Source organism: Bubalus bubalis, chromosome X (genome assembly GCF_019923935.1).
Source record: "Bubalus bubalis isolate 160015118507 breed Murrah chromosome X, NDDB_SH_1, whole genome shotgun sequence".
Taxonomy (NCBI): Eukaryota; Metazoa; Chordata; class Mammalia; order Artiodactyla; family Bovidae; genus Bubalus; species Bubalus bubalis.
Genome location: NC_059181.1, coordinates 46,096,445 through 46,121,514, shown reverse-complemented (window position 1 = coordinate 46,121,514; position 25,070 = coordinate 46,096,445). Strand labels below are relative to the sequence as shown.

The 25,070-nt window shown below is 37.1% G+C and overlaps 1 protein-coding gene across 13 annotated transcripts in view; it reads left to right on the top strand.

Moving 5' to 3' along the window:
- The window catches only part of ARHGEF9 (Cdc42 guanine nucleotide exchange factor 9), a 386,748-nt gene extending 366,746 nt beyond the window's left edge, over positions 1-20,002 (top strand). For all 13 annotated transcript variants that reach the window (XM_025276866.2, XM_025276865.2, XM_025276863.2 and 10 more), the window contains 2 exons: positions 1,448-1,516; positions 19,766-20,002. In XM_025276866.2, the coding sequence (XP_025132651.1) occupies positions 1,448-1,516; positions 19,766-19,947 (251 nt within the window). In that variant the 3' untranslated portion in view covers positions 19,948-20,002. The remainder of the gene's footprint in view (positions 1-1,447; positions 1,517-19,765) is intronic.
- The last annotated feature ends 5,068 nt before the right edge of the window (positions 20,003-25,070 follow it).

Here is a 25,070-nt window from a genome sequence, read left to right as displayed (position 1 = left end):
ATTCCTGTTTGCAGATGAGATCATCTTATATGTAAAAACCCTAAGACTCCACAAACAGCTTTTACATCTAATAAATGAATTCATTTGTAGGATACAAAATCAACACACAAAAGTAAATTGTGTTTCTATGTACTAACAACAAGCTATATGAAAAAGAAATTAAGCAAGCAATCTCATTTACAATTGCTTCAAAAAGAATATAATAGTAAGATATAAAATTAACCAAGGATATAAAATACTGGTACACTGAAAACTACAAAACATTACTGAAAGAAATTAAAGAAGACATAAATAAATAGACATTCTGTATTCTTGGAATGGAAGACAATGTTAATAACATGGTCATTTTACTAAAGATTTACTATAGATTCAATGTGCTCCTATTAAAACTCCAGTAGCATTTTTTATGGAAACAGGAAAAAAAAGAACAATCCTAAAATTCATGGGGATCCACAGTATACCCATGAGAGAGAAGAATAAAGCTGGAGACATCACAATTCCTGATTCAAAATATATTACAAAGCTATAATAATTAAAACAGTTTGGTTCTGGCATAAAGACAGACATGTAGATGAATGCAATAGGATAGGGAGCTCAGAAAAACACATACATGTATATATTCAACATATCTTCAACAAGGATTCCAAAAATACACAATTGGGAAAGGATAATTTCTTCAATGAATGATGTGAAAGCTGGATATCCACATGAAAAAGAATAAAATTGAACTCCTACTTTATGCCATATGTGAAAATCAGTTCAAAGTGGCCTGAAGACTAGAACACGTGACTTGAAACTGTAAAAATCATAGACAAAAACATTCGGGAAATATTTCTTGATGTTGGTCTTGACAATGATTTTTTTGGATATGACACCAAAAACATGGACAGGAAAGCAAAAATAGAAAACATCAAACCAAAAAGCCTTTGCACAGCAAAAGAAAAAAACAACAGCACAAATAAGCAACCTGTTAAATTGGAGAAAATATTTTCAAAAAATACATGTGATAATTTCTAAAATATATAAGGAACTCCTACAGCTCAATTAGTTAAAACCCAAAACTCAGTTAAAAATTGGCAAAGAACTTCCACAGATATTTTGATTATTTCTTTGATTGCTTTTTGCCATTCAATTTTTTTCCTCCTTGTAAAACTTTTCCTTAAGTCTATATATATTTTCTGCTGTAATCTCATTTTTTAGCTCATTTTTCTTTGTAGTTTTGCTTTTGATTGTGAAATGTCTTTCCACTTTTCACCATATTTTATTCAACCACTCTCCATTTAACAGCCTCTTAACTCATGTTCTCACCTTTTTGCCCCTCTATACATTGAAATGCATTGTTGTAGGTAAGTGTTAATATTACTCTTCCAGAAAACTTGTACTAATTTATACATTTTTAAAAAGGTCTATGTTACTCATTACAAAATGATTTATTTTTGTGTTACAGGGTTTGAGATTTCTGAAAATCAGAAGAGGCAGGCTGCAATGACTGTGAGAAAAGTCTCTAAACAAAAAGGTAAAACTGCCTTTAACTACAACCTCCCTGACCTCACTCACTCTCATTGTGAAACTGAAAAGCCATAAGCTATGTATTTGCATATTCATATGCTTATTTCCATGCTAAAGTTCACTTAGGGTCATGGGAAATGTCCAGATTCCCAGGTGTCTCTGATGATAAGTGGTAAATGATCTTTAAAAGACTTAAGGCTTAGGAGTGAATAATTTAAGGTAGCCATGTCTACAGATAGCTCATTGGGTACAGGAAAAAAATAGAAACTTTGTTTCTTTTATTTTCCCTTAAAGTGAGAAACTAAACTTTATTAACAATTTAGAAACAGTTGGACAATAGTAAATATATGGAATTTATTAATACATGTGTGTATATATATATATATTAGGGATATGCATATAACCTTCTTTCATTGGACTGGGGGCATTTGCCAAATCATGAACCCCAAATCAGAATGGAGGACTTCAAACTGAACCTAGACAGAAGATTCAGATATTTGTTCTCTTTTTGAGTCATAAACTAAAGTATTTTAAAAAGAAAAATACCTTGGAAATCAACTTGAGTATGAAATGAAGCTTTATTTTCTCATTTTCATGAACTAGAAAACATTAAAATGGTTAATTGAAGAAAGGGAAGGAACTACCCTCTGTTTATTCAAGAAGCTATTCAGTACCAGTCATTTTATATAAGTTCCTTCATTTCACTTTTATGATACCCCTGAAAAGGTAGACATTATTAGTCTTATTTTCCAGATGAAGAAACTGAAGATATTTGGCATAAATTGACTCTGAACTTAAGTCAGCTTGTTTCCAAGTCTACTGCACCCTCCTCTCCACCTCAGGGTTATGTTGATCCTTCATGCTAGTTAAGAACAGCTCAATTTTTTTGTTTCACCTTGACCACTGACAGCTGTTTCTGTTACTGACAGCCATTATTATTCTCCCCAGGGTAGGCAATCTTAGTGAGACTTCATTTTCCTTAGGCCCTTCCTTGTGCTCTCTTAAAGGGCTCTCTGATTCAAAATTAGTGACCATTTAAGTGATTAGATTCAAGTTGCCTGAAGTTCTAGCAGTCATATAATACACCCTTAATTATTCCCAATGAAGTTCCTTTTTATTGAAGAGGTTTAGTGCCTGTGGATATCTGATTTCCAGTTGACCAGTGCACCTAGCTTGGGCATCCAGCTAGTCATGGCCTTCCTTTTAACTTCTTATTGCTTCTTAGTCTTTGAAGATGCTCACTGACACTTTCACTCATCGTGGAAATGTGATTCATTTTAGGTAGGAAATTAAAGGCAACCACTCCTAACTCCTTAGTGGTGAAAACAGGAGTGTTAGAAAGTAATCCTGAGCTAATTACACTAAGTCTATGATCTGTATGGATAGGAGAATCCTTTGAGAGAATGTGCTTATTCCTTAGAGATATGAGCCCCCACTACCTGGACAGTCTTCAGGGTACAAAAGGGCTGCTGTCCTAGTGGCCCACCTCTTTCCTCCTGAACTTCTCTCATTCTGAATCCTTCCACTGCCCCTACCACATTGACCTTCATAATGGGATGGTATTCCTTTACCTTAGCCCAAGTTCTCCCAAGTCTATCTGAGACTGGCTTATTTTTCCACTGAGAAACCTCAAAGCAGAAGAATATGCACAAAGCAACCAATTAGAAAACAGTCCTACTTGCTCATGCCAAGTGTTTGTGTCACGTTCCTTCTCTGCCTTGTCTCAAGACTATCCCTTGCAGGTCTTCTCTTGTCTCCCAGTATCCAAACAATTGTTCACCTGAACAGGTTTCCATCTAGACTTCAAATAAACTTATCTAGTTTCAAACCACTGAATTCCTAAAAATTTACTCCATTATTTCTGTTTCCATTTTCAAGTCCCTCCTAGTCCAGGAATGTGGTGACTGATATATTTGAGACTCATGGGCACTACATTTGTAGAAGTGATTTTCACTACAATCCATGGGGTCCCAAAGAGTCAGACACAACTGAGCGACTAACACACACACACACATATGGGAAGAACAAGTGAGTTTTCTGAGATACCTAAGAAAGCCAGCTTTCTTAATCCTTCCAATGACACCTTTTTGGAAGTGATAAGGAGCGTTTTTATTATTTCTCTAATTCAGATTTAATATAGATTCCAACACAATCTATAATGCCATGTGAAGTGAAGTGTTAGTCACTCAATCGTGTCTGACTCTTTGCAGCTCCATGGACTGTAGCTTGTCTTGGCCCTCTGTCCATGGAATTCTCCAGGCAAGAATACTGGAGTGGGTTGCCATTTCCTTCTCCAAGTCACATGAGCCACCAGGGAAGCCCATAATGTCATGGGGCCTTATTCACTTAGTCTATTGTTCTGGGGGACGGTAGCCTGGCTGAAGAAAAACAGGACAGAGCCTAGCTCCAAGGGAGGCCTTTTCACTTTACATTTGCCTTTTATACTGTCTTGAGAGTCGATTTTTAATTCCTGGTACATCAACTCATTTCAGTTTGCCATTATGGAGCTCTCTAGGGCCACAAGTACAGTCCTCATCTCCAGAGGCTTTAGGACAGGTCAAAATCAAATGAATATGTAAGAATAACTAAAATAAATGTGAAATAGAATAAAGTTTGAACAATAAGTCTACCCTGATTTCAACACTAATAGCTACAGTAACCAAGACAGTGTGGTGTTAGTAGAATAGACATAGTAGATTGTTAGAGAATAGAGAACCAAAAAAATAGACCTACACAAATATGTCCATCTAATTTTTTGACAAAGGTACAAAAGCAATTTGGTGAAGGAAGGATAACCTTTTAAACAAATGGCACTGAACAACTTCAGATATGCATATGATACCACTCTAATGGAAGAAGTGAGCTAAGGCACCTATTGATGAGGATAAAAGAGGAGAGTGAAGAATCTGGCTTAAAACTCAACATTAAAAACCTAAGATCATAGCATCCCATCCCAGGGTAGTCCCATCTCTCCATGGCAAAAAGAAGGGGGAAAGTGGAAACAGTGACAGAGTTTACTTTCTTGGGCTCCAGAATCACTGTGGACAGTGACTGCAGCCATGAAATTAAAAGATGCTTGCTCCTTGGAAGAAAAGCTATGACAAACCTAGACAGCATAGTAAAAAACAGAGACATCACTTTGCCAACAAAGATCGTTATGGTCAAAGCTATGGTTCTTCCAGTAGCTATGTATGGATGAGAGAGTTGGACCATAAAGAATGCTGAGTGCTGAAGAACTGATGCATTCAAATTGTGGTGCTGGAGAAGACTGTTGAGAATCTCTTGGACAGCAGGAGATCAAACCAGTCAATCCTAAAGGAAATCAAGCCTGAATATTCATTGGAAGGACGGATGCTGAAGCTCCAGTGCTTTGACTACCTGATGGGAAGAGCTAACTCATTGGAAAAAACCCTGATGCTTGGAAAGATTGAAGGCAAAAGGAGAAAGGGGCAGCAGAGGATGAGATGGTTAGATAGCATCACCAACTCAATGGACATGAGTTTGGACAAACTCTGGGAGATAGTGAAGGACAGGAAAGCCTGGCATGCTGCAGTCCACTGGGTCACAGAGAGTCAGACACGACTTAGCAACTGAAAAACAATTACAATAATCTCAACCTAAATTCACAACCTATAAAAAGTAACTCAAAATAGATAATGAATTTAGATTTAAAGTTACAAACTTTTAAAAAACAGTAGGAGAAAATCTTCAGGATTAGGTTTAGGCAAATAATTCTTTAGAACTGACACCAAAAGCTTGAATTATAAAATCAAGTATTGATAAAATGGACCTCATCAAAGTAGAAAATTTTGCCTTGTGTAGGACCATGTGAAGAAGATGAAAAGACAAGTTACATGCTAGGGAAAATATTTTCAAACCATGTACCTGACAAAACAATGGTATTTAGAATATATAAAAAACACTCAAAACTCAATAGTAAAAAAATAAATGAAAACAAACAAAAACAAATTACACATTCCAATTAGAAAATGGGCAAAAGACAGATAATTCACTGAAGGTGATAAGTGGGTATCAGCTGAACATATGAAAAGATGTTCAGCATCATTAATTATTGAAAATATGCAAATCACAATGAGCTATCACTACATATCTTTTAAAAAGGCAATAGAAAAATAGTGAAAACACCTAATGTTGGCAAGGGTGTATAGAAACAGAATCATTCATACCTTGCTGGTGAGAGTATAAAGCAGTATAGCCACTGTTTTACATCATTGGCAGTTTCTTAAAACATAAAATAAACAACTACAAGATGATCCAGCAATTACACATCTGGGCATTTATCCCAGAGAAGTGGAAATTTATTTTCACTTAAAAACTTCTAAACAAATGTTCATAGCAGCTTCGTTCAAAATAGACCAAACTGGAAATAACTTAGATGTCTTTCAGTGGGTGAGTAATTAAGCAAATACTGGTACATCTATATCATAGAATATTATGCATCAATAAAAAGAGCCAACTACTGGTACATGTAACAACTTGGGTGAATTTCTAAGGAATCTTGATGATTGAGAAAACCTGATACCTAAAGGTTACAGATGATATGATTCCATTCATATAATGTTCTTCAAATAATATAATTTGGAAATGAGGAACATACTAATGGTTGCTAGGAGTTAAGGAGAGATTGGGAAAAGGAAAGAAATAAGTGTGGTTATAAAAGAGTAATAAGAGTAATCCTTTTGATGATAGAAATGTTGTCTCTTGACTGTGTCCTATAACAATGTTAATATCCTAGCTGTGATATTATAATATAGTTTTGCAAAATGCTATTATTGGAGAAATTAAATAAAAAGTCCAAGGCATATTTCCATATTTTTGATTCCTGTATGTGAATTTACAATGACCTCAAAATAAAAAGCTTAATTAAAAAATTAAAATGAACACTCTGCAAACTCCCTCCCTAATATCTATATATCATTTGTTGGCCTCTGGTACTGTCATATTTTTGATACCACATTTGAAAACTGTTAGACAACATCATCAAAATGACATAATAGTTTTTTACCTTAGTCTCTCCAAAGAACACAGATTTTGACAATTGCTAGCAGCTGGGAGTGTCATTCTGAGAGTCTGGGAGCTCAGTGGAGAAGTTCCAGACAGAATAATCTATGATTGGATGCAAAAAAGAGGCCAGTCAATAAAAACTGGAGTATGTGACTGCCCCTTTTAATGCAAAGACAGCAACACAAAACTAGAAGGAATATTAAAAGTCAAGGAAACAAGATATCATCCATGGAATGCAATAATTTCCAGAAACTGACACCCAAAGACCAGGAGATCTGGGATTTGCCTGATAAACAATTCAAAATATATTATAGTTATTTTAAGGAAGTCCAAAGAGCTACAAGAGGGACAGTTCAACAAAATCAGGGAAACATTGTGAACAAAATAAGAAATTTAACAGAGGAAATTATAAAAAGAACCAAAGTATAGAGCTGAAAATACAATGTATGAAATGAAAAAAAAAAAAAATACAATACAGAGCATCAATAGCAGACTTCATCCCCCAGAAGAAAAGTATCTGTGAAGTCAAAGAAAGGTCATTTGAAATTGTCTAGTCAGACTAGGGAAAAAATGAAAAAGAATGAAGTATGCCTATGTGACTTATGGGATAAAATTAAGATTAACAATCTACAAAATATTAGAGTCTAAGAAGGATAAGAGAATAAGGAAGGAGAACAAAGACTGTTTAAACAAACAATGGCTAGAACTTCCCAATTCTGGGTAAATATTTGGATATCCAAGTTCATGTGGCTCACTGATATCCAAACAATTTAACCCAAAATGGTCTTCTCTAAGACACATTCTAATAAAGCTATCTAAAATCAAAGACAAAAAGAGAAGATTAAAAGTAGCAAGAGAAAAAAAATCTCATGTGCATGGAACCCTGCATGAGGCTATCAGCAGATTTCTCAACAGAGAGTGGAATGATATGTTCAAAGTACTAAAAGAAAGTATCATCCAACCAAGAATGCTGCACCCAGAAAATAAAGGAAAGAAAAGGACTTTTTCAGACCAGGAAAAATTTAAAAAGCAGAAAGAGTTAATCACCACTAGACTTGACTTACAATAAATGCTGAAAGTTCTTCAAGCTGAAATGAAAGAATGCTAATTAGTAACATGAAAACCTGAAGATGAATGTACAATAGGGGCAGCAGACAATATAGCAGAGTAGAAGGACTTGAGATCATCTCCTTTCATGAAAGCAACAAAATCAAAACTAACTGCTGAACAATCATTAACAAAAAAGTCTTGAACCTATGAAACAATGTATTCTACAACCAAAGACAAAGAAGAAAAAAGACAGTGGCGGGGGGTGCTTTTGCAATATAATCAAATCCTATACCTGCCAGGTGGGCAGCCCACAAACTTGAAAATTATTATATTGCAGAGGTTCTCTCATAGGAGTAAGAGTTCTGAGCGCAACATTAGGCTCCAAAGCCTGGGCTCTGGCCATGCAAGGATAAGCTCAAAAACATTTGGCTTTGAAGGCCAGTGGAGCTTGTGTCCAAGAGTTTCACAGGACTGGGGAAATCAGTGATTCCACCCTTGGAGGAATCACACGTTTTATGTGCACTGGGACCCAAAGCAAAGCTGTGACTCCATAGGAGCCTAGGCAAGACCTGCCTGTGAATCTTAGTCTCCTAGGGAGGCAGAAGTTAGCTATGAGTCACTATGGGGACAAGGACACTGGTGGTGGGAATTCCAAGGAATATTATCCACATAAGCTCTCGTAGAAGTCATCATATTGGCATCAAGATCTCGACTCACTCAACAGCCTGTAGGATCCAGTTCTGGGATGCCTCACATCAAACAACCAAAATAGTGGTAACACAGCCACATCCATCTGCAGACAGGCTACCTGAATTCATCCTAAGCCAACAACCACCTATAAACACATGGCTTGACATGGCCTTGCCCACAAGTGGGACAACACCTAGCTCTGCCCACCAGGGGGCAGGCACCAATCCCTCCCACCAGGAAACCTGTACAGGGACCTTGGATCCACCTCACTCAACAAGATGCTGGCACAAGAAGCAAGAGAAACAATCTTGCAGCCTGAGGAAAAGGGACCACAAACACAAAAATTAAGACAAAATGAGATGACAGAGAAATATGTTAAAGAAGAAGGACCCAAATAGAAACCACAGAGAAACTAAGTGGAGATAGGCAATCTACCTGAGAAAGACTCAAGAGTAATGACACTAAAGATGATTCAAGAAGTCAGAAAAATAATGAAGCACAGACTAAGAGAATACAATAAATGTTTATTATAGACCTGGAGAAAGAAATGGCAACCTACTCCAGCATTCTTGCCTGGAAAATCCCATGGTCAGAGGAGCCTGATAGGTTAAAGTCCATGGGGTTGCAAAGAGTCAGACATGACTAAGCAACTTCACTTTCACTTTCTTCTAGGAGCTTAAAAGAACAAAGATGAACAATACAATAACTGCAATGAAAAATACACTAGAAGGAATAAATAGAATAAATGAGGCAGAAGAATTGATAAGTGAGCTAGAAGATGGATTACTGGAAATCACTACTGCAAAACAGAATAAAGAAAAAAGAATGAAAAATAATGAGAACAGTCTTAGAGACTTCTGGGATATTAAATGTACCAACATTTGCATTATAAGGGTAACAGAAGAAGATGAAGAGAGAAAAAGCCTGAGAAAATGTTTGAGGAAATAACAGCCAAACTCTTCACTAAAATGGGAAAGGACACACTCAAAACCAGGAAGCACAGAGTCCCATACAGGATAAATCAAAGGAGGAACATGCTGAGATACACATTAATCAAAGTAATGAAAACTAAAGACAGAGAAAATATTAAAAAGCAACAGGGAAAAGCAACAAATAACATACAAAAGAATTTCCATAAGCTTATCTCCTGATTGTTCAGCAGTAGATCTGCAGGCCAGAAGAGAGTGGCATGATATATTTAAAATGCTGAAAAGGAAAAAAAAACTACAACCAAGAATACTCTACCCAGAAAGGTTCTCATTCAGATTCCACAGAGAAAACAAATGCTCTATGGGCAAAGAAATGCTAAGATAATTCAGCACCACCAAATCAGCTATACAACAAATGCTAAGGGAACTTCTCTATATGGGAAAGAAAAGGCCATAACTGGAAACAAGAAAATTATGAATGGGAAAGCTCAATGGTGAAGGCAACATACAATAAAGGTAGGCAAGCATCCATACAAAATATAATAACAAAACCAGCAACAGTGAAAAGAGAAGAGTATAAATGTAGGATATTGAAAATGCATTTGAAATTAAGAGACCAGCAACTTTAAACAATCTTGTATATACAAAGACTGCCATATCAAAACCTCATGATAAAGAGAAACCAAAAATATGTAATAGATAAGAACAAAGGAAAAAGAAAGAAAATGCAATCCAAACACTAAAGATAAATATCAAATCAGAACAGTAGAGAACAAAAGAGGAAAGGAAAGAAAAAGAACTACAGAAATTAATCCAAAACAATTTTTAAAATGACAGTAAAAATACACGTTAGTGATTACCTCAAATGGAAATTGTTTAAACACTCAATAAAAAGATATAGACTGGATGAATAGATACAAAAACAAGACCCATATATATGCTGTCTACAAGAGACATACTTAAAATCTAGAGACACTTACAGACTGAAAATGAGAGGATGGAAAAAGATATTGCTTGCAAATGGAAATGAAAGCTGGAGTAGCAATACTCATATCAGACAAAATAGACTTTAAAATAAAAGAGTGTTACAAGAGACAAAGAAGGACACTACCTAATGAACAAGGGATCAATCCAAGAAGAAGATATAACAGTTGTAAATATGAATGCACCCAACATACGAGCACCTCAATATATAAGGCAAATTCTAGCAGCCATAAAATGAGAAATTGATAGTAACACAATAATATTGGGGGCACTTTAATGACCCATTTTATTCAATGGACTGGTCATGCACACAGAAAATCAGTAAGGAAACATAAGCCTTAAAATGTCATATTAGACAGGATGGACTTAATTGATATATATAGAACATTTCATTCAAAAGCAGAAGAATACACATTCTTCTCAAGTGCATGTGAGAGATTCTCCAGGATAGCATTCTCTCAATTGCTATGCCATAAAAGAAGCCTCAGTATATTTAATAAAATTTTAATTATATCAAGCCTGCATTCCAACAAAAATGCTAAGAGATTAGAAATTAGCTATAAGAAAAAACTGGAAAAAAACACAATCACATGGAGGCTAAACAATATGTCACTAAACAACCAATGGGTCACTGAAGAAGACAAAAAGGAAATTAAAAAAAAAATACCCAGAGACAGATGAAAATGAAAACATGATGATCCAAAACCTATAGGATGCTACAAAAGCAGTTCTAAGAATGATGTCTGTAGCAATACAATCTTACTTCAGGGAAAAAAAATACAAACTAACCTAAACCAACAGACAAATAAGAACAAACAGTGGAATCCAATTTGGAAAATAAGAAAAATTGTCACAGTTTACAGATGACATGATATTATACATAGAGAATGCCAAAGATGCTACCCCCCCCACACACACACACACTAGAGCTTATCCTTGAATTTGGTACAGTTGCAGGATAGAAAATTAATACTCAGAAATCATTCACATTTCTATACATTAACCACAAAAATCAGAAAGGGGAATTAAGGGAACAATCTCATTTACCACTGCATCAAAAAGAATAATGTACATAGGAATAAACCTACCTAAGGAGGCAAAAACTTTTACTATGAAAACTGTAAGATGCCAGTGAAATAATTGAAGGTGACACGTGTCAAATTATATACTATGTTCTTGGATTGGAAGAATCAATATTGTCAAAATGACTATACTACCCAAGGCAATCTACAGATTCAGTGCAATCCCTATTAAATTACCAATGACATTTTTCAAAGAACTAGAACAAAAAAATCAAATTTACATGGAAACACAAAAGACTCTATGGTGTTAAAATCATCCTGAGAAAGAAAAACGGAGCTGGAAGAATCAGTCTCCCTGATTTCAGACTATACTACAAAGGTACAGTAAGCAAAAAAAAAAAAAAAGTATGCTACTACAAGGACCTACTGTATAGCATGGGCAAATTTGCTCAATACTCTGTAATAAACTAATGGGAAAAGAATCAGAAATAGAATAGATACATGTATAAAGGAATCACTCTCCTGTACAACTGAAACTAACACATTGTTAGTTAACTATATTCCAATATAAAATAAAAATGTTTAAGTTATTACTAAAAAGAGAGTGGAACTGGCACACACACATACACACACACCCAGAAATATAGATCAGTGGAATAGAATTGGAAGCTAAGAAATAAACCCACACACCTACGGTCAGTTTATCTACAATAAAGAAAGCAAGAATATACAATGGAGAAAAGACAGTCTCTTCAATAAATGGTGCTGGGAAAATTGGACAGCTACATGTAAAAGAATGAAACTAGAACGTTCTCTAATACCACACACAAAAAATAAACTCAAAATGGATAAATGACCTAAATGTAAATGACCTAAGATTGCATACTGTAAAACTCTTAAAGGAAAACATAGGCAGAACATTCTTTAACATAAATTTCTGCATCCACCTCCTAGAGAAAATAAAAACAAAAATAAACAAATGGGACCTAATTAAACTTAAAAGCTTTTGCACAGCAAGAGGAACCATAAAAAATGAAAAGACAACCTACAGAATGGAAGAAAATATTTGCAAAGCGACTGATAAGGGATTGATCTCCAAATATATAAACATCTCATGCTGCTCAATATTGAAAATACCAAACAACCCAATCAAAAAATGGGCAGGAGATTTAGTAGATACTTCTCTAAAGAAGATATACAGATGACCAAAAATCACATGAAAAGATGTTCAACGTTGCTAATTTTTAGACAAATGCAAATCAAAACTACAATGACAAAACTTAAACTTTTCAGAATAGCCATCATCAAAAAAATCTACAAGGAATAAATGCCAGAGAGATTGTGGAGAAAGCTCTTATACTGTTGGTGGGATTGTAAACTGATACAACCACTATGGAGAACAGTATGGAAGCTCCTTAGAACTGAACATAGAGCTGTCATATGATCCAGAAATCCCACTCCCGGGCATATATCCAGAGAAAGCCATAATTCAAAAAGACACTTTCATTACAATATTCATTGCAGTACTGTTTCCAATAGCTAGGACATAGAACCAACCTAAATGTCTATTAACAGATAGGTGGATAAAGAAAATGTGATATATACATACAATGGTATATTAATCAGCCATTAAAAATGAAATAATGCTATTTGTGGTGACATGGATGGATCCATGACATGAATGCTATTTGAGATTGCCATGCTTAGTGAAGTAAGTGAGGCAGAGAAAGGTATATATCATATGATATCACTTATATGTGGAATGTAAAAAAGGTACAAATGAACTTATTTACAAAACAGAAATAGAGTCACAGATATAGAAAACAAACTTATAGTTGCAAAGTCAGAAAGCAGGAGAGGGATAAACTGGGAGATTGGGATTGACATGTAACTAGTAAGAACATACTGTATAGCACAGGGAACTCTATTTAATACTCTGTAATGACCTTTATAGACTTCCCTGGTGGCTCAGATGGTAAAAGCGTCTGCCTACAATGCAGGAGAATGGGGTTCGATCCTTGGGCTGGGAAGATCCCCTGGAGAAGGAAACAGCAACCCACTCCTGTATTCTTGTCTGGAAAATCCCATGGACAGAGGAGCCTGGTAGGCTACAGTCCATGGGGTCGCAAAGATATAATGACCTTTATAAGAAAAGAATCTAAAAAAGAGTGGATATATGATATGTATAACTGATTGACTTTGTCATACAGCAGAAACTAATGCAACATTGTAAATAAACTATATTCCAATAAAAATTAATTTTTAAAATGTGCAGAATTCATAAATACCCATTTTCCAAAGAAAATTTTCCAATAGCTACCATATACATGAAAATTTCTCTGCATCGTTAATCATCAGGAAATGCAAATAAAAACCACAGTGAAATATTACCTCACACCTTCCAGAATGGCTGTTAACAAAAGAAAAGTGCTGACAAGTGCTGGGAAAGATGTAGAGAAAAAAGAACCCTTGTGTTCTGCTGGTGAGAATGTAAATTGATACAGCTGTTATGAAAAATAATATGGAGGTTCCTCAAAATTTAAAAATAGAACTACTATATAATTCAGTTCCAGTTCTGAATATATATCTAAAGAAATGAAATAGCTATCTTGAAGAGATCTTTGTACCCCACGTTTGTTACAGCATTATTTATAGTAACCAAGACACAGAGGATGAGATGATTGGATGGCATCACTCAGTATCCAAACTCAATGGACATGAGTTTGAGCAAGCTCCAGATGGTGAAGGATAGGGAAGCATGGCAGGATGCAGTCCATTGGATTGCAAAGAGTCAGACATGACTGAGCGACTGAAAAACAAGACACAGAAACCACCTAAGTGTCTTTGACAGATGAATGGATAAATACACACACAATAAAACATTATTCAGTCATAAAGAAGGAAATCTTGTCTTTTCCACATCACGGACTAACCTGGAAGGTATTCTGCTAAAAGAAATATTGCAGAGAAAAAAAGACAAATATTTCATGATCTCACTTATGTGGGGAATCTAATAAAACTGACTTCATAGAAACAGAGAAGAGATTGGTGTTTGCCACATGCAAGGAGTGTTGGTTAGGGAAAATAGGTAAATGTGATAAAAATATAGAGACATTCAAGAGCTAACATGGAAAAAAAGATGTCCTTTTCATCATATGGGACTGGAATGCAAAAGTAGGAAGTCAAGAGATACCTAGAGTAACAAGCAACTTTGGCCTTAGAGTACAAAATGAAGCAAGGCAAAGGCTAACAGAGTAATCCCAAGAGAATGCACTGGTCATAGCAAACACCCTCTTCCAACAACACAAGAAATGACTCTACACATGGACATCACCAGATGGTCAAATACCAAAATCAGATTGATTATACTCTTTGCAGCCAAAGATGGAGAAAAAACAAGACCAGGAGCTGACTGTAGCTCAGATCATGAACTGCTTATTGCAAAATTCAGACATAAATTCAGGAAAGTATAGAAAACCAATAGGCCATTCAGGTATGACCTAAATCAAATCCCTTATGATTATACAGTGGAAGTGACAAATAGATTCAAGAGATATGATAGACAGAGTACCTGAAGAACTATTGACAGAGGTTTAAACATAGTAGAGGATGTGGTGATCAAAACCATCCCAAAGAAGAAGAAATACAAAAAGGCAAAATGAGGAGGCCTTACAAATAGCTGAGAAAAGAGAAGCTAAAGGCAAAGGAGCAATGGAATGATATACCCATCTGAATGCAAAGTTCCAGAGAAGAACAAGGAGAGATAAGAAAGCCTTCTGAAGTGAACAATGAAAGAAATAGAGGAAAACAATAGAATGGGAAAGACTAGAGATCTCTTCAAGAAAATTGAAGCTTCCAAGGGAACATTTCATGCTTCATGGGCACAATAAAGGACAGGAACAGTATGGACCTAACAGAAGCAGAAGATATTAAGAAAATGTGGCAAGAATACACAGGAGAACTATACAAAAAAAATCATAATGACATAGATAACCATGATGGTGTGATCATTTACCTAGAGCCAGACATCCTGGAGTGCTAAGTCAAGTGTGCCTTGAGAAGCATCACTACGAACAAAGCTAGTGGAGGTGATGGAATTCCAGCTGAGCTATTTCATATCCTAAAAGGTGATGCTGTTATAATGCTGCATTCAATATGCCAGCAAATTTGGAAAACTAGGAGTGGCCAAAAGACTGGAAAAGGTCAGTTTTTATTCCAATCCCATAGAAGGGCAATGCCAAAGAATGTTCAAGCTACCATACAATTGCAGTCATTTCACACACTAGCAAGGTAATGCTAAAAATCCTTCAAGCTAGGCTTCAACAGTATATGATCTGAGAATTCCAGATTTACAAGCTGAATTTAGAAAAGGTAGAGGAACCAGAGATCAAAGTGCCAGCATCAGTTGGACCATAGGAAAAGCAAGAGAATTCCAGAAAAAAATAAAATCTACTTCTGCTAAAGTCTTTGATTGTGTGGATCACAACAACCTATGGAAAATTCTTAAAGAGATGAGAATACCAAACCACCTTATCTGCCTTCTGAGAAACCTGTATGCAGGTCAAGAAGCAGCAGTTAGAACTGGACATGAAATGACAGACTGGTTCAAAATAGGAAAGCAGAACATCAAGGTTGTATATTGTCACCTTGATTATTTAACTTATATGCAGAGTACATCATGCAAAATGCTAGGCTGGATGAAATACAAGCTGGAATCAAGATTGCCAGGAGAAATATCAGTATTCAAATATTCAATATTCAAACATCAACGTCAAATACGCAAATGACACTGCCCTTATGGCAGAAAGTTAAGAGAAATTAAAGAGCCTCTTGATGAAGTTGAAAGAGGAGAGTGAAAAACCTGACTTAAAGCTCAACATTCAAAAAATGAAGATCATGGCATCTGGTCACATCACTTCATGGTAAATAGATTTGGAAACAATGGAAACAGTGACAGAGTTTATTTTTTGGGGCTCCAAAATCACTGCAGCTGGTGACTGCAGCCATGAACTTAAAAGACACTTGCTCTTTTGAAGAAAAACTATGACAAACCTAGAGAGTGTATCAAAAAGCAGAGGCCTACTCTGCTGACAGAGTATAGTCAAAGCTATGGTTTTTCCAGTCATGTATGGATATAAGAGTTGATTCATAAAGAAGGCTGAGCACCTAAGAATTGATGTTTTCTAACTGAGGTTTTGGAGAAGACTCTTGAGAGCCCCTTGGACTGCAAGGACATCATACTAGTCAATCCTAAAGGAAATCAACCCTGAATATTCATTCGAAGGACTGATGGTGAAGGTGAAACTCCAATACTTTGCGCACCTGATGCAAAGAGCCAACTCATTGGAAAAGACTCCCTTGCTGGGAAAGATTGAAGACAAGAGGAGAAGGGGAAGACAGAGGACGAGATGACTGAGTGGTATCACCAACTCAATGGATATGAGTTTGAGGAAACTCTGTGAGATGGTGAAGGACAGGGAAGCCTGGCGTGCTGTAGTCCATGGGGTCAAAAAGAGTCAGACATAGCTGAGCGATTGAACAACAACAAGGGAAGTGTGATATACAGCATGAATACTATAGTTAGCAAAGCTATATTGTATATTTGAAATTTTCTAGGAGAATAGATCTTAAAAGTTCTCATCAGAATATAAAAACTTTTGTAACTCTGTGATGTGATGGATGTTAAGTAACCTTTATGTGCTTATCTTTTTCCAGTATATACATATATCAAATCATTATGTTGCATACCTTAATCTTATACAATGTAATATGTCTATTATGTCTCAATTGGGAAAAAATACAAAATGTGAACAGGCAAATAACAAATGAGATGATTTAATCAGTCAAACCTCCCAACAAAGAAATGCCCAGTGACAGGTTATTTCACTGGTGATTTTCATGAAACCTTTCAATAAGAATTAACACCAGTCCTTCTCAAACTAGTCCAAAAACTTGAAGTGAAAGGAACACTCTCAAACTCATTTTATGAGCCCAGCATTACCCCAAAACCAAAGCTGGATAAAGATACTACTAGGTAATACAGGCCAATAACCTTGATGAGTATAGATGCAAAAATTCTCAACAAAATACTAGCAAACCAAATTCAACAACATGTAAATAGATCATGCACCATCATCAAGTGTGATTCATGTCTAGGATGCAGACATTGTCTACATATGCAAATCAATAAATATATACCACATTTACAGAGAAAGGCAAAAGTCACATAATCACCTCAAATTTTATGACAAGTTCACTGCTAATAACATCATATTCAGTGGTAAGAGTTTGAAAGCATTTCCCCTAAGATCAGGGAAAAGAGAAGGACACCAACTCTCACCACTCCTATTTGACATAACTCTGAAAATCCTAGCCAGAGTGGTCAGGAAAGAAAAAGCAATTAAAGTCAGAAGTCAATTATCTCTGTTTGCAGATGACATGATTTCATACGTACAAAACTGTAGAGACTCTTAAGACATAAAAATATTCGAATAGTCAAGGAATTCAGTAATATTTCAGTATACAAAATCAGTTGTACAAAAATCAATTTTGTTTCAATAACAATAAACATCCACAGAGAAATTAACAACATAACACCCTTTGCAATAGAATAAAATAATAAAATATTTAGGAATAGGTTTACCAAGAAAGTTAAAGATCTGTACATTTAAATCTATTAGATATTTATGAAAAAAATTTGAAAAAAGCAAATAAATGGAAAGATATCACATATTCATGGATTACAAGATGATATTGTGGAAATGACCTTATTACACAAAGCCATCTGTATATTTGGTGTAATCCTTATCTCAAATTCCATGGCATTTTTCATAGAAGGAGGAAAAAAAAAAGAGTCCTAAAATTCATATGAAACCAGAACAGAGCCCAATTTACCAAAGAAATTCTGAGAAAGAAGAACAAAATTGGGGGCAATCATACATCCCGATTTCAAACTATATTACAAAACTATAGTAATCAAAAAAGTTTCAACATATACATGAGTGGAACAGAATTGAGGGCCCAATTATAAAACCATACTTATGTTCAACTACTATTTGTAAGGGGCCCAAGAATATTCAGAAAGGGAAATTTTGTTGTTTTTGTTTTAGTTGCTTATGATGTCCAATTCTTTGCGACCCCATGGACTGTAGCCCACCAGGCTCCTCTGTCCATGGGCTTACCCAGGCAAGAATACTGGAGTGGGTTGCCATTTCCTTCTCCAGGGTATCTTCCCAATCCAGGGATCGAACCTGCATCTCCTGCATTGAAGGCAGATTCTTTACCACTGAGCCAGGGTGGAAACACAAGGGAAAACTACTCTTTTATAAATGGCTATGGGAAAATTAGATATTTACATGCAGAGGACTGTATCAACCCCCCCCATACTACACCAGTCACAAAAATTAACTCAAAGCAGATTAATGATTTATGTGTAAGACCCACATATGTAGAAATCCTAGAAGAAAACATAGAGAAAATACTCCTTGACATTGGTCTTGCCAATGAGATTTAAATATAACACCTAAAGCACAAGCCAGAGAAACAAAAATAAGCAAGTGGGACTTGTAATCTGCTCAGCAAAAGACAAACTATTAACAAAATGAAAAGGCTCCCTATGAAATAGGAGAAATTATTTATAAACCATATACCCAATAAAGACATATACATACACACCATGGTATACTGTTCAGCCATAAAAAGAAAGAAATCCTATCATTTATGGAAATATGAATGGTCTTTAGGGAGTTATGCTTTGAGAAATAAGTCATAAAATACACATATTATCTGATGTCTCTTTTAAGTGCAAGCTGAAAAAAGGAAAGTTATAGAAACAGAAAATAGATTGCTGGTTGCCAGGGTTTGGGGTTGGCATTGAGGAAAGTGGGGATTTGTTGGTCAAAGGGCACAAACTTCTAGTTATATGATGAAGTTCTGGGGATATAATATACAGTATGGTTAATATAGTTAACAATACTCTATTGTATACTTAGGAGGTGCTAAGAGTATTACATACTTAGGAGGTTCTTAAATGTTCTTACCACGAACAAAAGTAATTGTGTGAGGTGATGGATGTGTTAACTAACCTTATTGTGGTAATTATTCCACAGTATATACATGTAATGAATCATCACACTAACATCTTAACACTTACACAATGTTATGTCAGTTATATCTCAATAAAGATGGAAAACAATAAGAATAAAAAACAGCAAAATACTCACTTTTAGAAGTGTCTCCTTCTCACTGACCTGCCAATGGCTTAATATGATATATGATGGCTTAATGTGACATTGCTTCCAGGGTAATGGGATCAAGTCATCAAACAAAGACAAACAGAGAAGCTGTAATGTTGAAATTTCAGACACTGACCAGCAAATGAAAAAGGTATTTGGGAGCAACAGAGAAATCATCCTTGCATTCTGAATCATATGCTTTGTGCTTCAGCTTATTCTGTTCTGAATATAGATAAGGATTAAAAGTGGGGCACTAGGTGATTTGAGAAGCCCCTTGCTACTTAATTTATACCATTTCCCTTTGATCTCCCATCTACTCTAGGTGTCAACTCTGCCCGCTCAGTTCCTCCTTCCTACCCACCACCACAGGACCCGTTAAACCAGGGCCAATACCTGGTCCCCGATGGCATCGCTCAGTCGCAGGTCTTTGAGTTCACCGAACCCAAGCGCAGCCAGTCACCATTCTGGCAAAACTTCAGCAGGTTAACCCCCTTCAAAAAATAATACCAACAGGGAGGTAGATAATTTTAAAATAAATAAAATTATATTTATAGATGGACCTTTTTTTGGAGAAGCACTGTTGAAATTTATATATATATATATACATATACACACACATGCATACACACACATACACAAAAACACACAAAGTCTTGAGTGTACACACCCACACACCCAACTACACACACACACACACACACACACACTCACACACTCACACACACTCACACTCACACACACACACGCAGAAGGACCAAAAATGTTTTCTGTTGTTTTGGGCAAGTAAAATCTGTAGTTGGTAGGAAGAAGTACCAATGACTTTCAAACACGTGATCCCTTAAAAAGTTTTCTGTTCTTATCCTGCCCCCCTCCCCTTTACTTTCAGAAACTTACATTTCTATTTGTTCCTTTTTTGTTGAAATAATCTTTTTGCTCTCCTGTGAATGATTCATTGACTTGTCATTATTAACATAGATGTGTTGTATTGTTTTTTTGCTTTCCTGATGATACTGATGCTGATGACTTTTGAATTTAATTTAATATGGTGGAGTTTGGGAATTTTGAATTTCTTTTTTTTCCTTTTACTTCTCATTGGGTAAAGGAAGGATCCCCTTTCTCCTCTCCCTCGACTGATCATCTGCGAATGTTTCTGCAGCCCTGCAGTTACCCCAAATAGCCTTTTTCCTGCATCTTCTGTCCTAGTCATACCAGTCTGGACATGCTCTGTTGTGCCCTGTGACATAACTGCTCAATATTTCTATTGCTTTCACTGTGCTTTAGGTGTTGTGGAGGGATTGAAACTAAACAGAAGTAAGAGAACATCAGAATAATGATACTAGAAGGGACTTTTGTTCAGAAAATGTTCTGCATTTGGGCTGTTTCTTCTTCTAGCACTAGGGGTTCCCATGTTGTAGCACTGCTGGGTCATGACAGTTTTGTATCTGGGGTTTAGTTTGGGTCAGTTACTCTCTTCTTCATGCCACTTTGGTTATGGGGTTTCTTCTAGGCTTCTTCCTCCCCTAACTTAAAAAGTCTGAACTAGAAGCAAAGAGGCTGAGACTCTGCCCCTTGAAGGAGGGATTCAACTGTCTCCAGTAACAGGTAGGTTTAGGATATGGTTCCCCACTGCAGTCAGTTCAGCAGCCTGGTTATACCTGCTTCACATTTGCACATTGTTTAGGAAGCATTGTTCAGAGTCTGTGAGAGGTCAAAACAGAGCTCACCTGACCAAGATCATCAGCTGTATTCAAATTATTGACCTAGACAGAATCCAGGGCTGAGAGTAATCTCTTGTAGAAAAGAATAAAGATGGGCATGGAAAGAGACGTCCTCAGTCCAAGATATGTACTTAAAGTTCCTAACTTAGGTGTAACTTGCCCCATTGTTAGCAGATTGCATGGATAATCTTCCATGGCTCCTTCCATCTTCCTCCCTGTTTTCTTTCTTTCCCCTGCTCTCCCCTACACAGGAGGATTGCTGGTATGAGCATAATTAAAGCACTTCTGGAACTCAAAGAATGCCCTATTTCCAACATTCTCCCATCCCACCACATTTGAAGTAAGCAAGTGAGAAACCCAGAGGACATTTCCCTGTGGAGAAAGGATCTAAGGCAGAGTTGCTGCCCTCAGGTTCATTTTTGGCAGGCTTTACACTTCCCACACAAAGAGACAGGCTCCCTATGTGTACTCCCTATTCCTCCTCTCCACATGGCCTCTTGGGTAGATAGACCTTGAATAGTAAGAAGAATGTAGTACAAAGGAATAAAGATGGGCCCTACTATGGAGAGCCATTCTAGTGAGGAGATTGAGTCTGTCCTGGACCCTGTGGGAGAAGACTTCATCATGAAAGGACCTCAGCTTAATGAGCAGCAGCTGTGGCTGCATGGGACACTTAACATAGCTAGCTTGATTGCTGCTTTTATGCTTCCTGATCCAGACCAGGCCCTGTCCAGCCTGGAAATTTTTCCTCTTTGGGAATCAAATTACAAGCTGTTTAAGCTCACATTCCACCACACCCAAATGAGACTTGAGGAGTAAGCCAAGGATAAGCCTGAATTGAGCAGAGGGCTAGAGCTCGGGACTGGCCACCACTGCTCAGCACAAGACCCAACTACTTAAGCTCCGTTGGCAAGGAACCTGGTACTGAGTGCCTAAGCTAAATTGACCTCCCTGTCAAACAGAATATCTGGCTGTGTAGGCCTCCCTTGAGTGTACATTATTTTCCCACTTTCCATTCTTTCCCATTAGGCCTGGCCTTGACATGTTTCTCCAGAGCTTGGGGGCACACCAAAAGGGGATTCTTGGACAGGTCCCTGGAGCTACAACTTCTCTTGGCCAAGCTCCCTACCACACCCCCTTCCTGCTCCTCTGGGACTGTGTCCAGGGAAGCAGGACACAGAGCTCCAGGATCAGGGATTATCACCTCTTTTCCACCTACCTCTCACTCACCCAACTCACTGGTCTCATCAGATGCCAATAACTTGTGAGAACAATAAGAAATCAGTTTACCATTGGTCAGAAAATTCACCTAACCAATGACAGCAAGCAGACCAGTGATGGACAGCCTCAAGGGGATCCTCCATTACCTGAGTTCAGAATCCAAGCCTATTCTGTGTCCCCACAGCAGTGCTCTCCCCAAGGAATCTGTAAATCTCTCTTTCTGCATAGCCCAGAGATCCCCTTTCCTCACTTCAATGAGGCCTGGCTTGCTCTCCAAAAGGCTTGGAACCTGCCATAGAATGGCCTAATCCAGAAGCTCAACTCCTCTTTCTCCCTCTCTCTCTCTCATCACTTCTACATGTATATCTCTAAAGGATGTGTAAGGACCGCAACAAGAGAGTTCTAACAATTCTAGTGTGAAACCAAATAGTGATCTTTTAGTGCTTTGGGGATGGGGTGGGCTGGGGTGGATGGATGGGCAACAGTGATTTTGATTACCCCTGCTGCTCTGCACTTGCCAGTTTATTATTTCATTTCTTCTATCTGATTGTTTGACCCTGTCAAACAAGTGTCAAAGTTGTGTGTTTAAAAAATGTTTAACAAAAATATGATGTTGTAATGACACAAAGCCTTATGAAAATATTTATGGAGTTCAATAAAAGAAGTAAAAGACACCTCTAGGCATAGCTCTCATGCTATTTTGTGTGTGTATGTTTTACCAAGTTCTAAATAAAGGGAATTTGCCTGGTGGAGGCAGCTTATCCCAGCCTCGCCTACCAGTCCTGTTGTTCTATAGCCAGGCATACGATGGGCTGTCTGTGGCCTTCCATGTCATTTCTTTTGAATAACCAAGTTTGATTCTGTAACAGAGGCACTTCAAATATCTTTATGGGTAGGACTGTCATTCATGTCACTTCACCCTTTGACAAGTCTTAAAGACCTGACTTTGCTCCTTTTCCTTGCAGCTGCCAAGTCCAGTACTTGCCCTGTGCACTCACATGATCTTAAAAGCTGCTTTTTGAACCTAACCAGAATACATATCACTTAGGAATCCCTCACCTCCAGCTATTTTCTAATGCTTCCAGTCCTGTTTCCTCTGAAATAGACATATTTATCCATCCCCCAAAGTGTTTATTTCATCATGATGTCTCCTACACATACATGCTCCTTGCTGTCCACAAGGCTCCTGTGTGGAATCTTATGTTACCCAGCAGAGACACAATAATAGTTTGTATGTTCTGGTACTACTTCACCTGCCTTTCTCCAGAAGAAATAAACACTGATCCCTATAAAATGCTTATTCGTCGTGCATCTCCCAATCTGCTTCAAACTGATCTCAGAGTTGCTTACTCTTAGAGTGTTCCTGGGTGTCACATGAATTGAGGGGAGTTGGAAGCAAGAATATAGAATGAGCTGATACTAGCATATGAATGAGTTTCACTCTCTAAATTCTCCTCAAGAGCCCTGTCTCTTTAAGTTTTCTAGTGTAGGCTTCCAACAGATGACTACGACCACTGGTCCTTTTGTCCCTAGTACCAAGAGCAAATAGAAGGAGGCCCAAGGTCTCTGCTGTGGGTTTTGGCTTACTTCAGTGTTTTAGTCACTGAGGCCACCACTCTACTGCTTAGCCTGCTTAACTTTTGGACCCTTTGGAATTTCCCTATTTATATTGACCTGCTTACCCCTGCCTCCCAGAGGCTTCTGTCCTGCATAGAATAGAATGCTGGTTAGATAGACCTTGCTCACCCAGGCCTTTACTTATCAGGTCCAAGATAACAAAATGAGATCTCAGCATTCCCCCAAGTACAACCGCCTGCAGTGCAACAGTTTAGCCTGGTCATAGGTATATTAGACCATCTGGGTTTCCCAATATGGTTGGAGAGGAATTTTGGAGGTTACTTCATGTTCACTAGAAGCACACTATTCTGGTTCCATCTCTCCCAATTCTTTCTTTTTTCTCTAGTAGGCCATGAGTGTTTTCTCATATAATTGGGGAAGAGTGAAAGGAATGGTGCATGGTCCTTTGTCCTTCAGAAGCCTGTATTACTTCTATTTAACTCACCAATAGGTCCTTCAAGGCAGCTTTTTAGGTGAGGCTTTGTCCATCTCCACAACAGCCATGCTGCCAACCAACTGAATTAGATTCAACTTGCATGTCCTAAATATATAATCTGGGCTAGGCCTTGTGGTTGGTACACAAGAGGTACCAAGATGACTAAAATAAAATCTCTGCCTACAGTCTCAGAGTTCAGTGAGAACATATAAACATGGGCCATAACAAGGATGGATGAAGTCCTCAAGGCACTCAGAAAATGGAGTGGTTAATTCTGATTGAGGAAGATCTTTGTAATCAGTCAGGATAAGTTTAGTATACTGCAATAAAAGATATTCCCTCAAATCTTTTTTTTTCCTTGTTGTTTATCCATTTTATTTTTTTAAATTTATTTATTGTAAATTGAATGATAATTGATTTACAATATTGCACTGTATTCATACATCAATATGCATCTTAATGGCTTAACATATAGGAGTTTATTTCTTGCTCATACAAATCCTACTCTGAGTCCAGGTGACTTTCCAGAGCAGCTATCACCCATGTGATAGTACACAATCTGGGCTTCTGCTGCCTTGCTACACCTCCATCTCAAGATGTAGTTCTATAATCACCACAGCTGAAGAGAGAGCCCT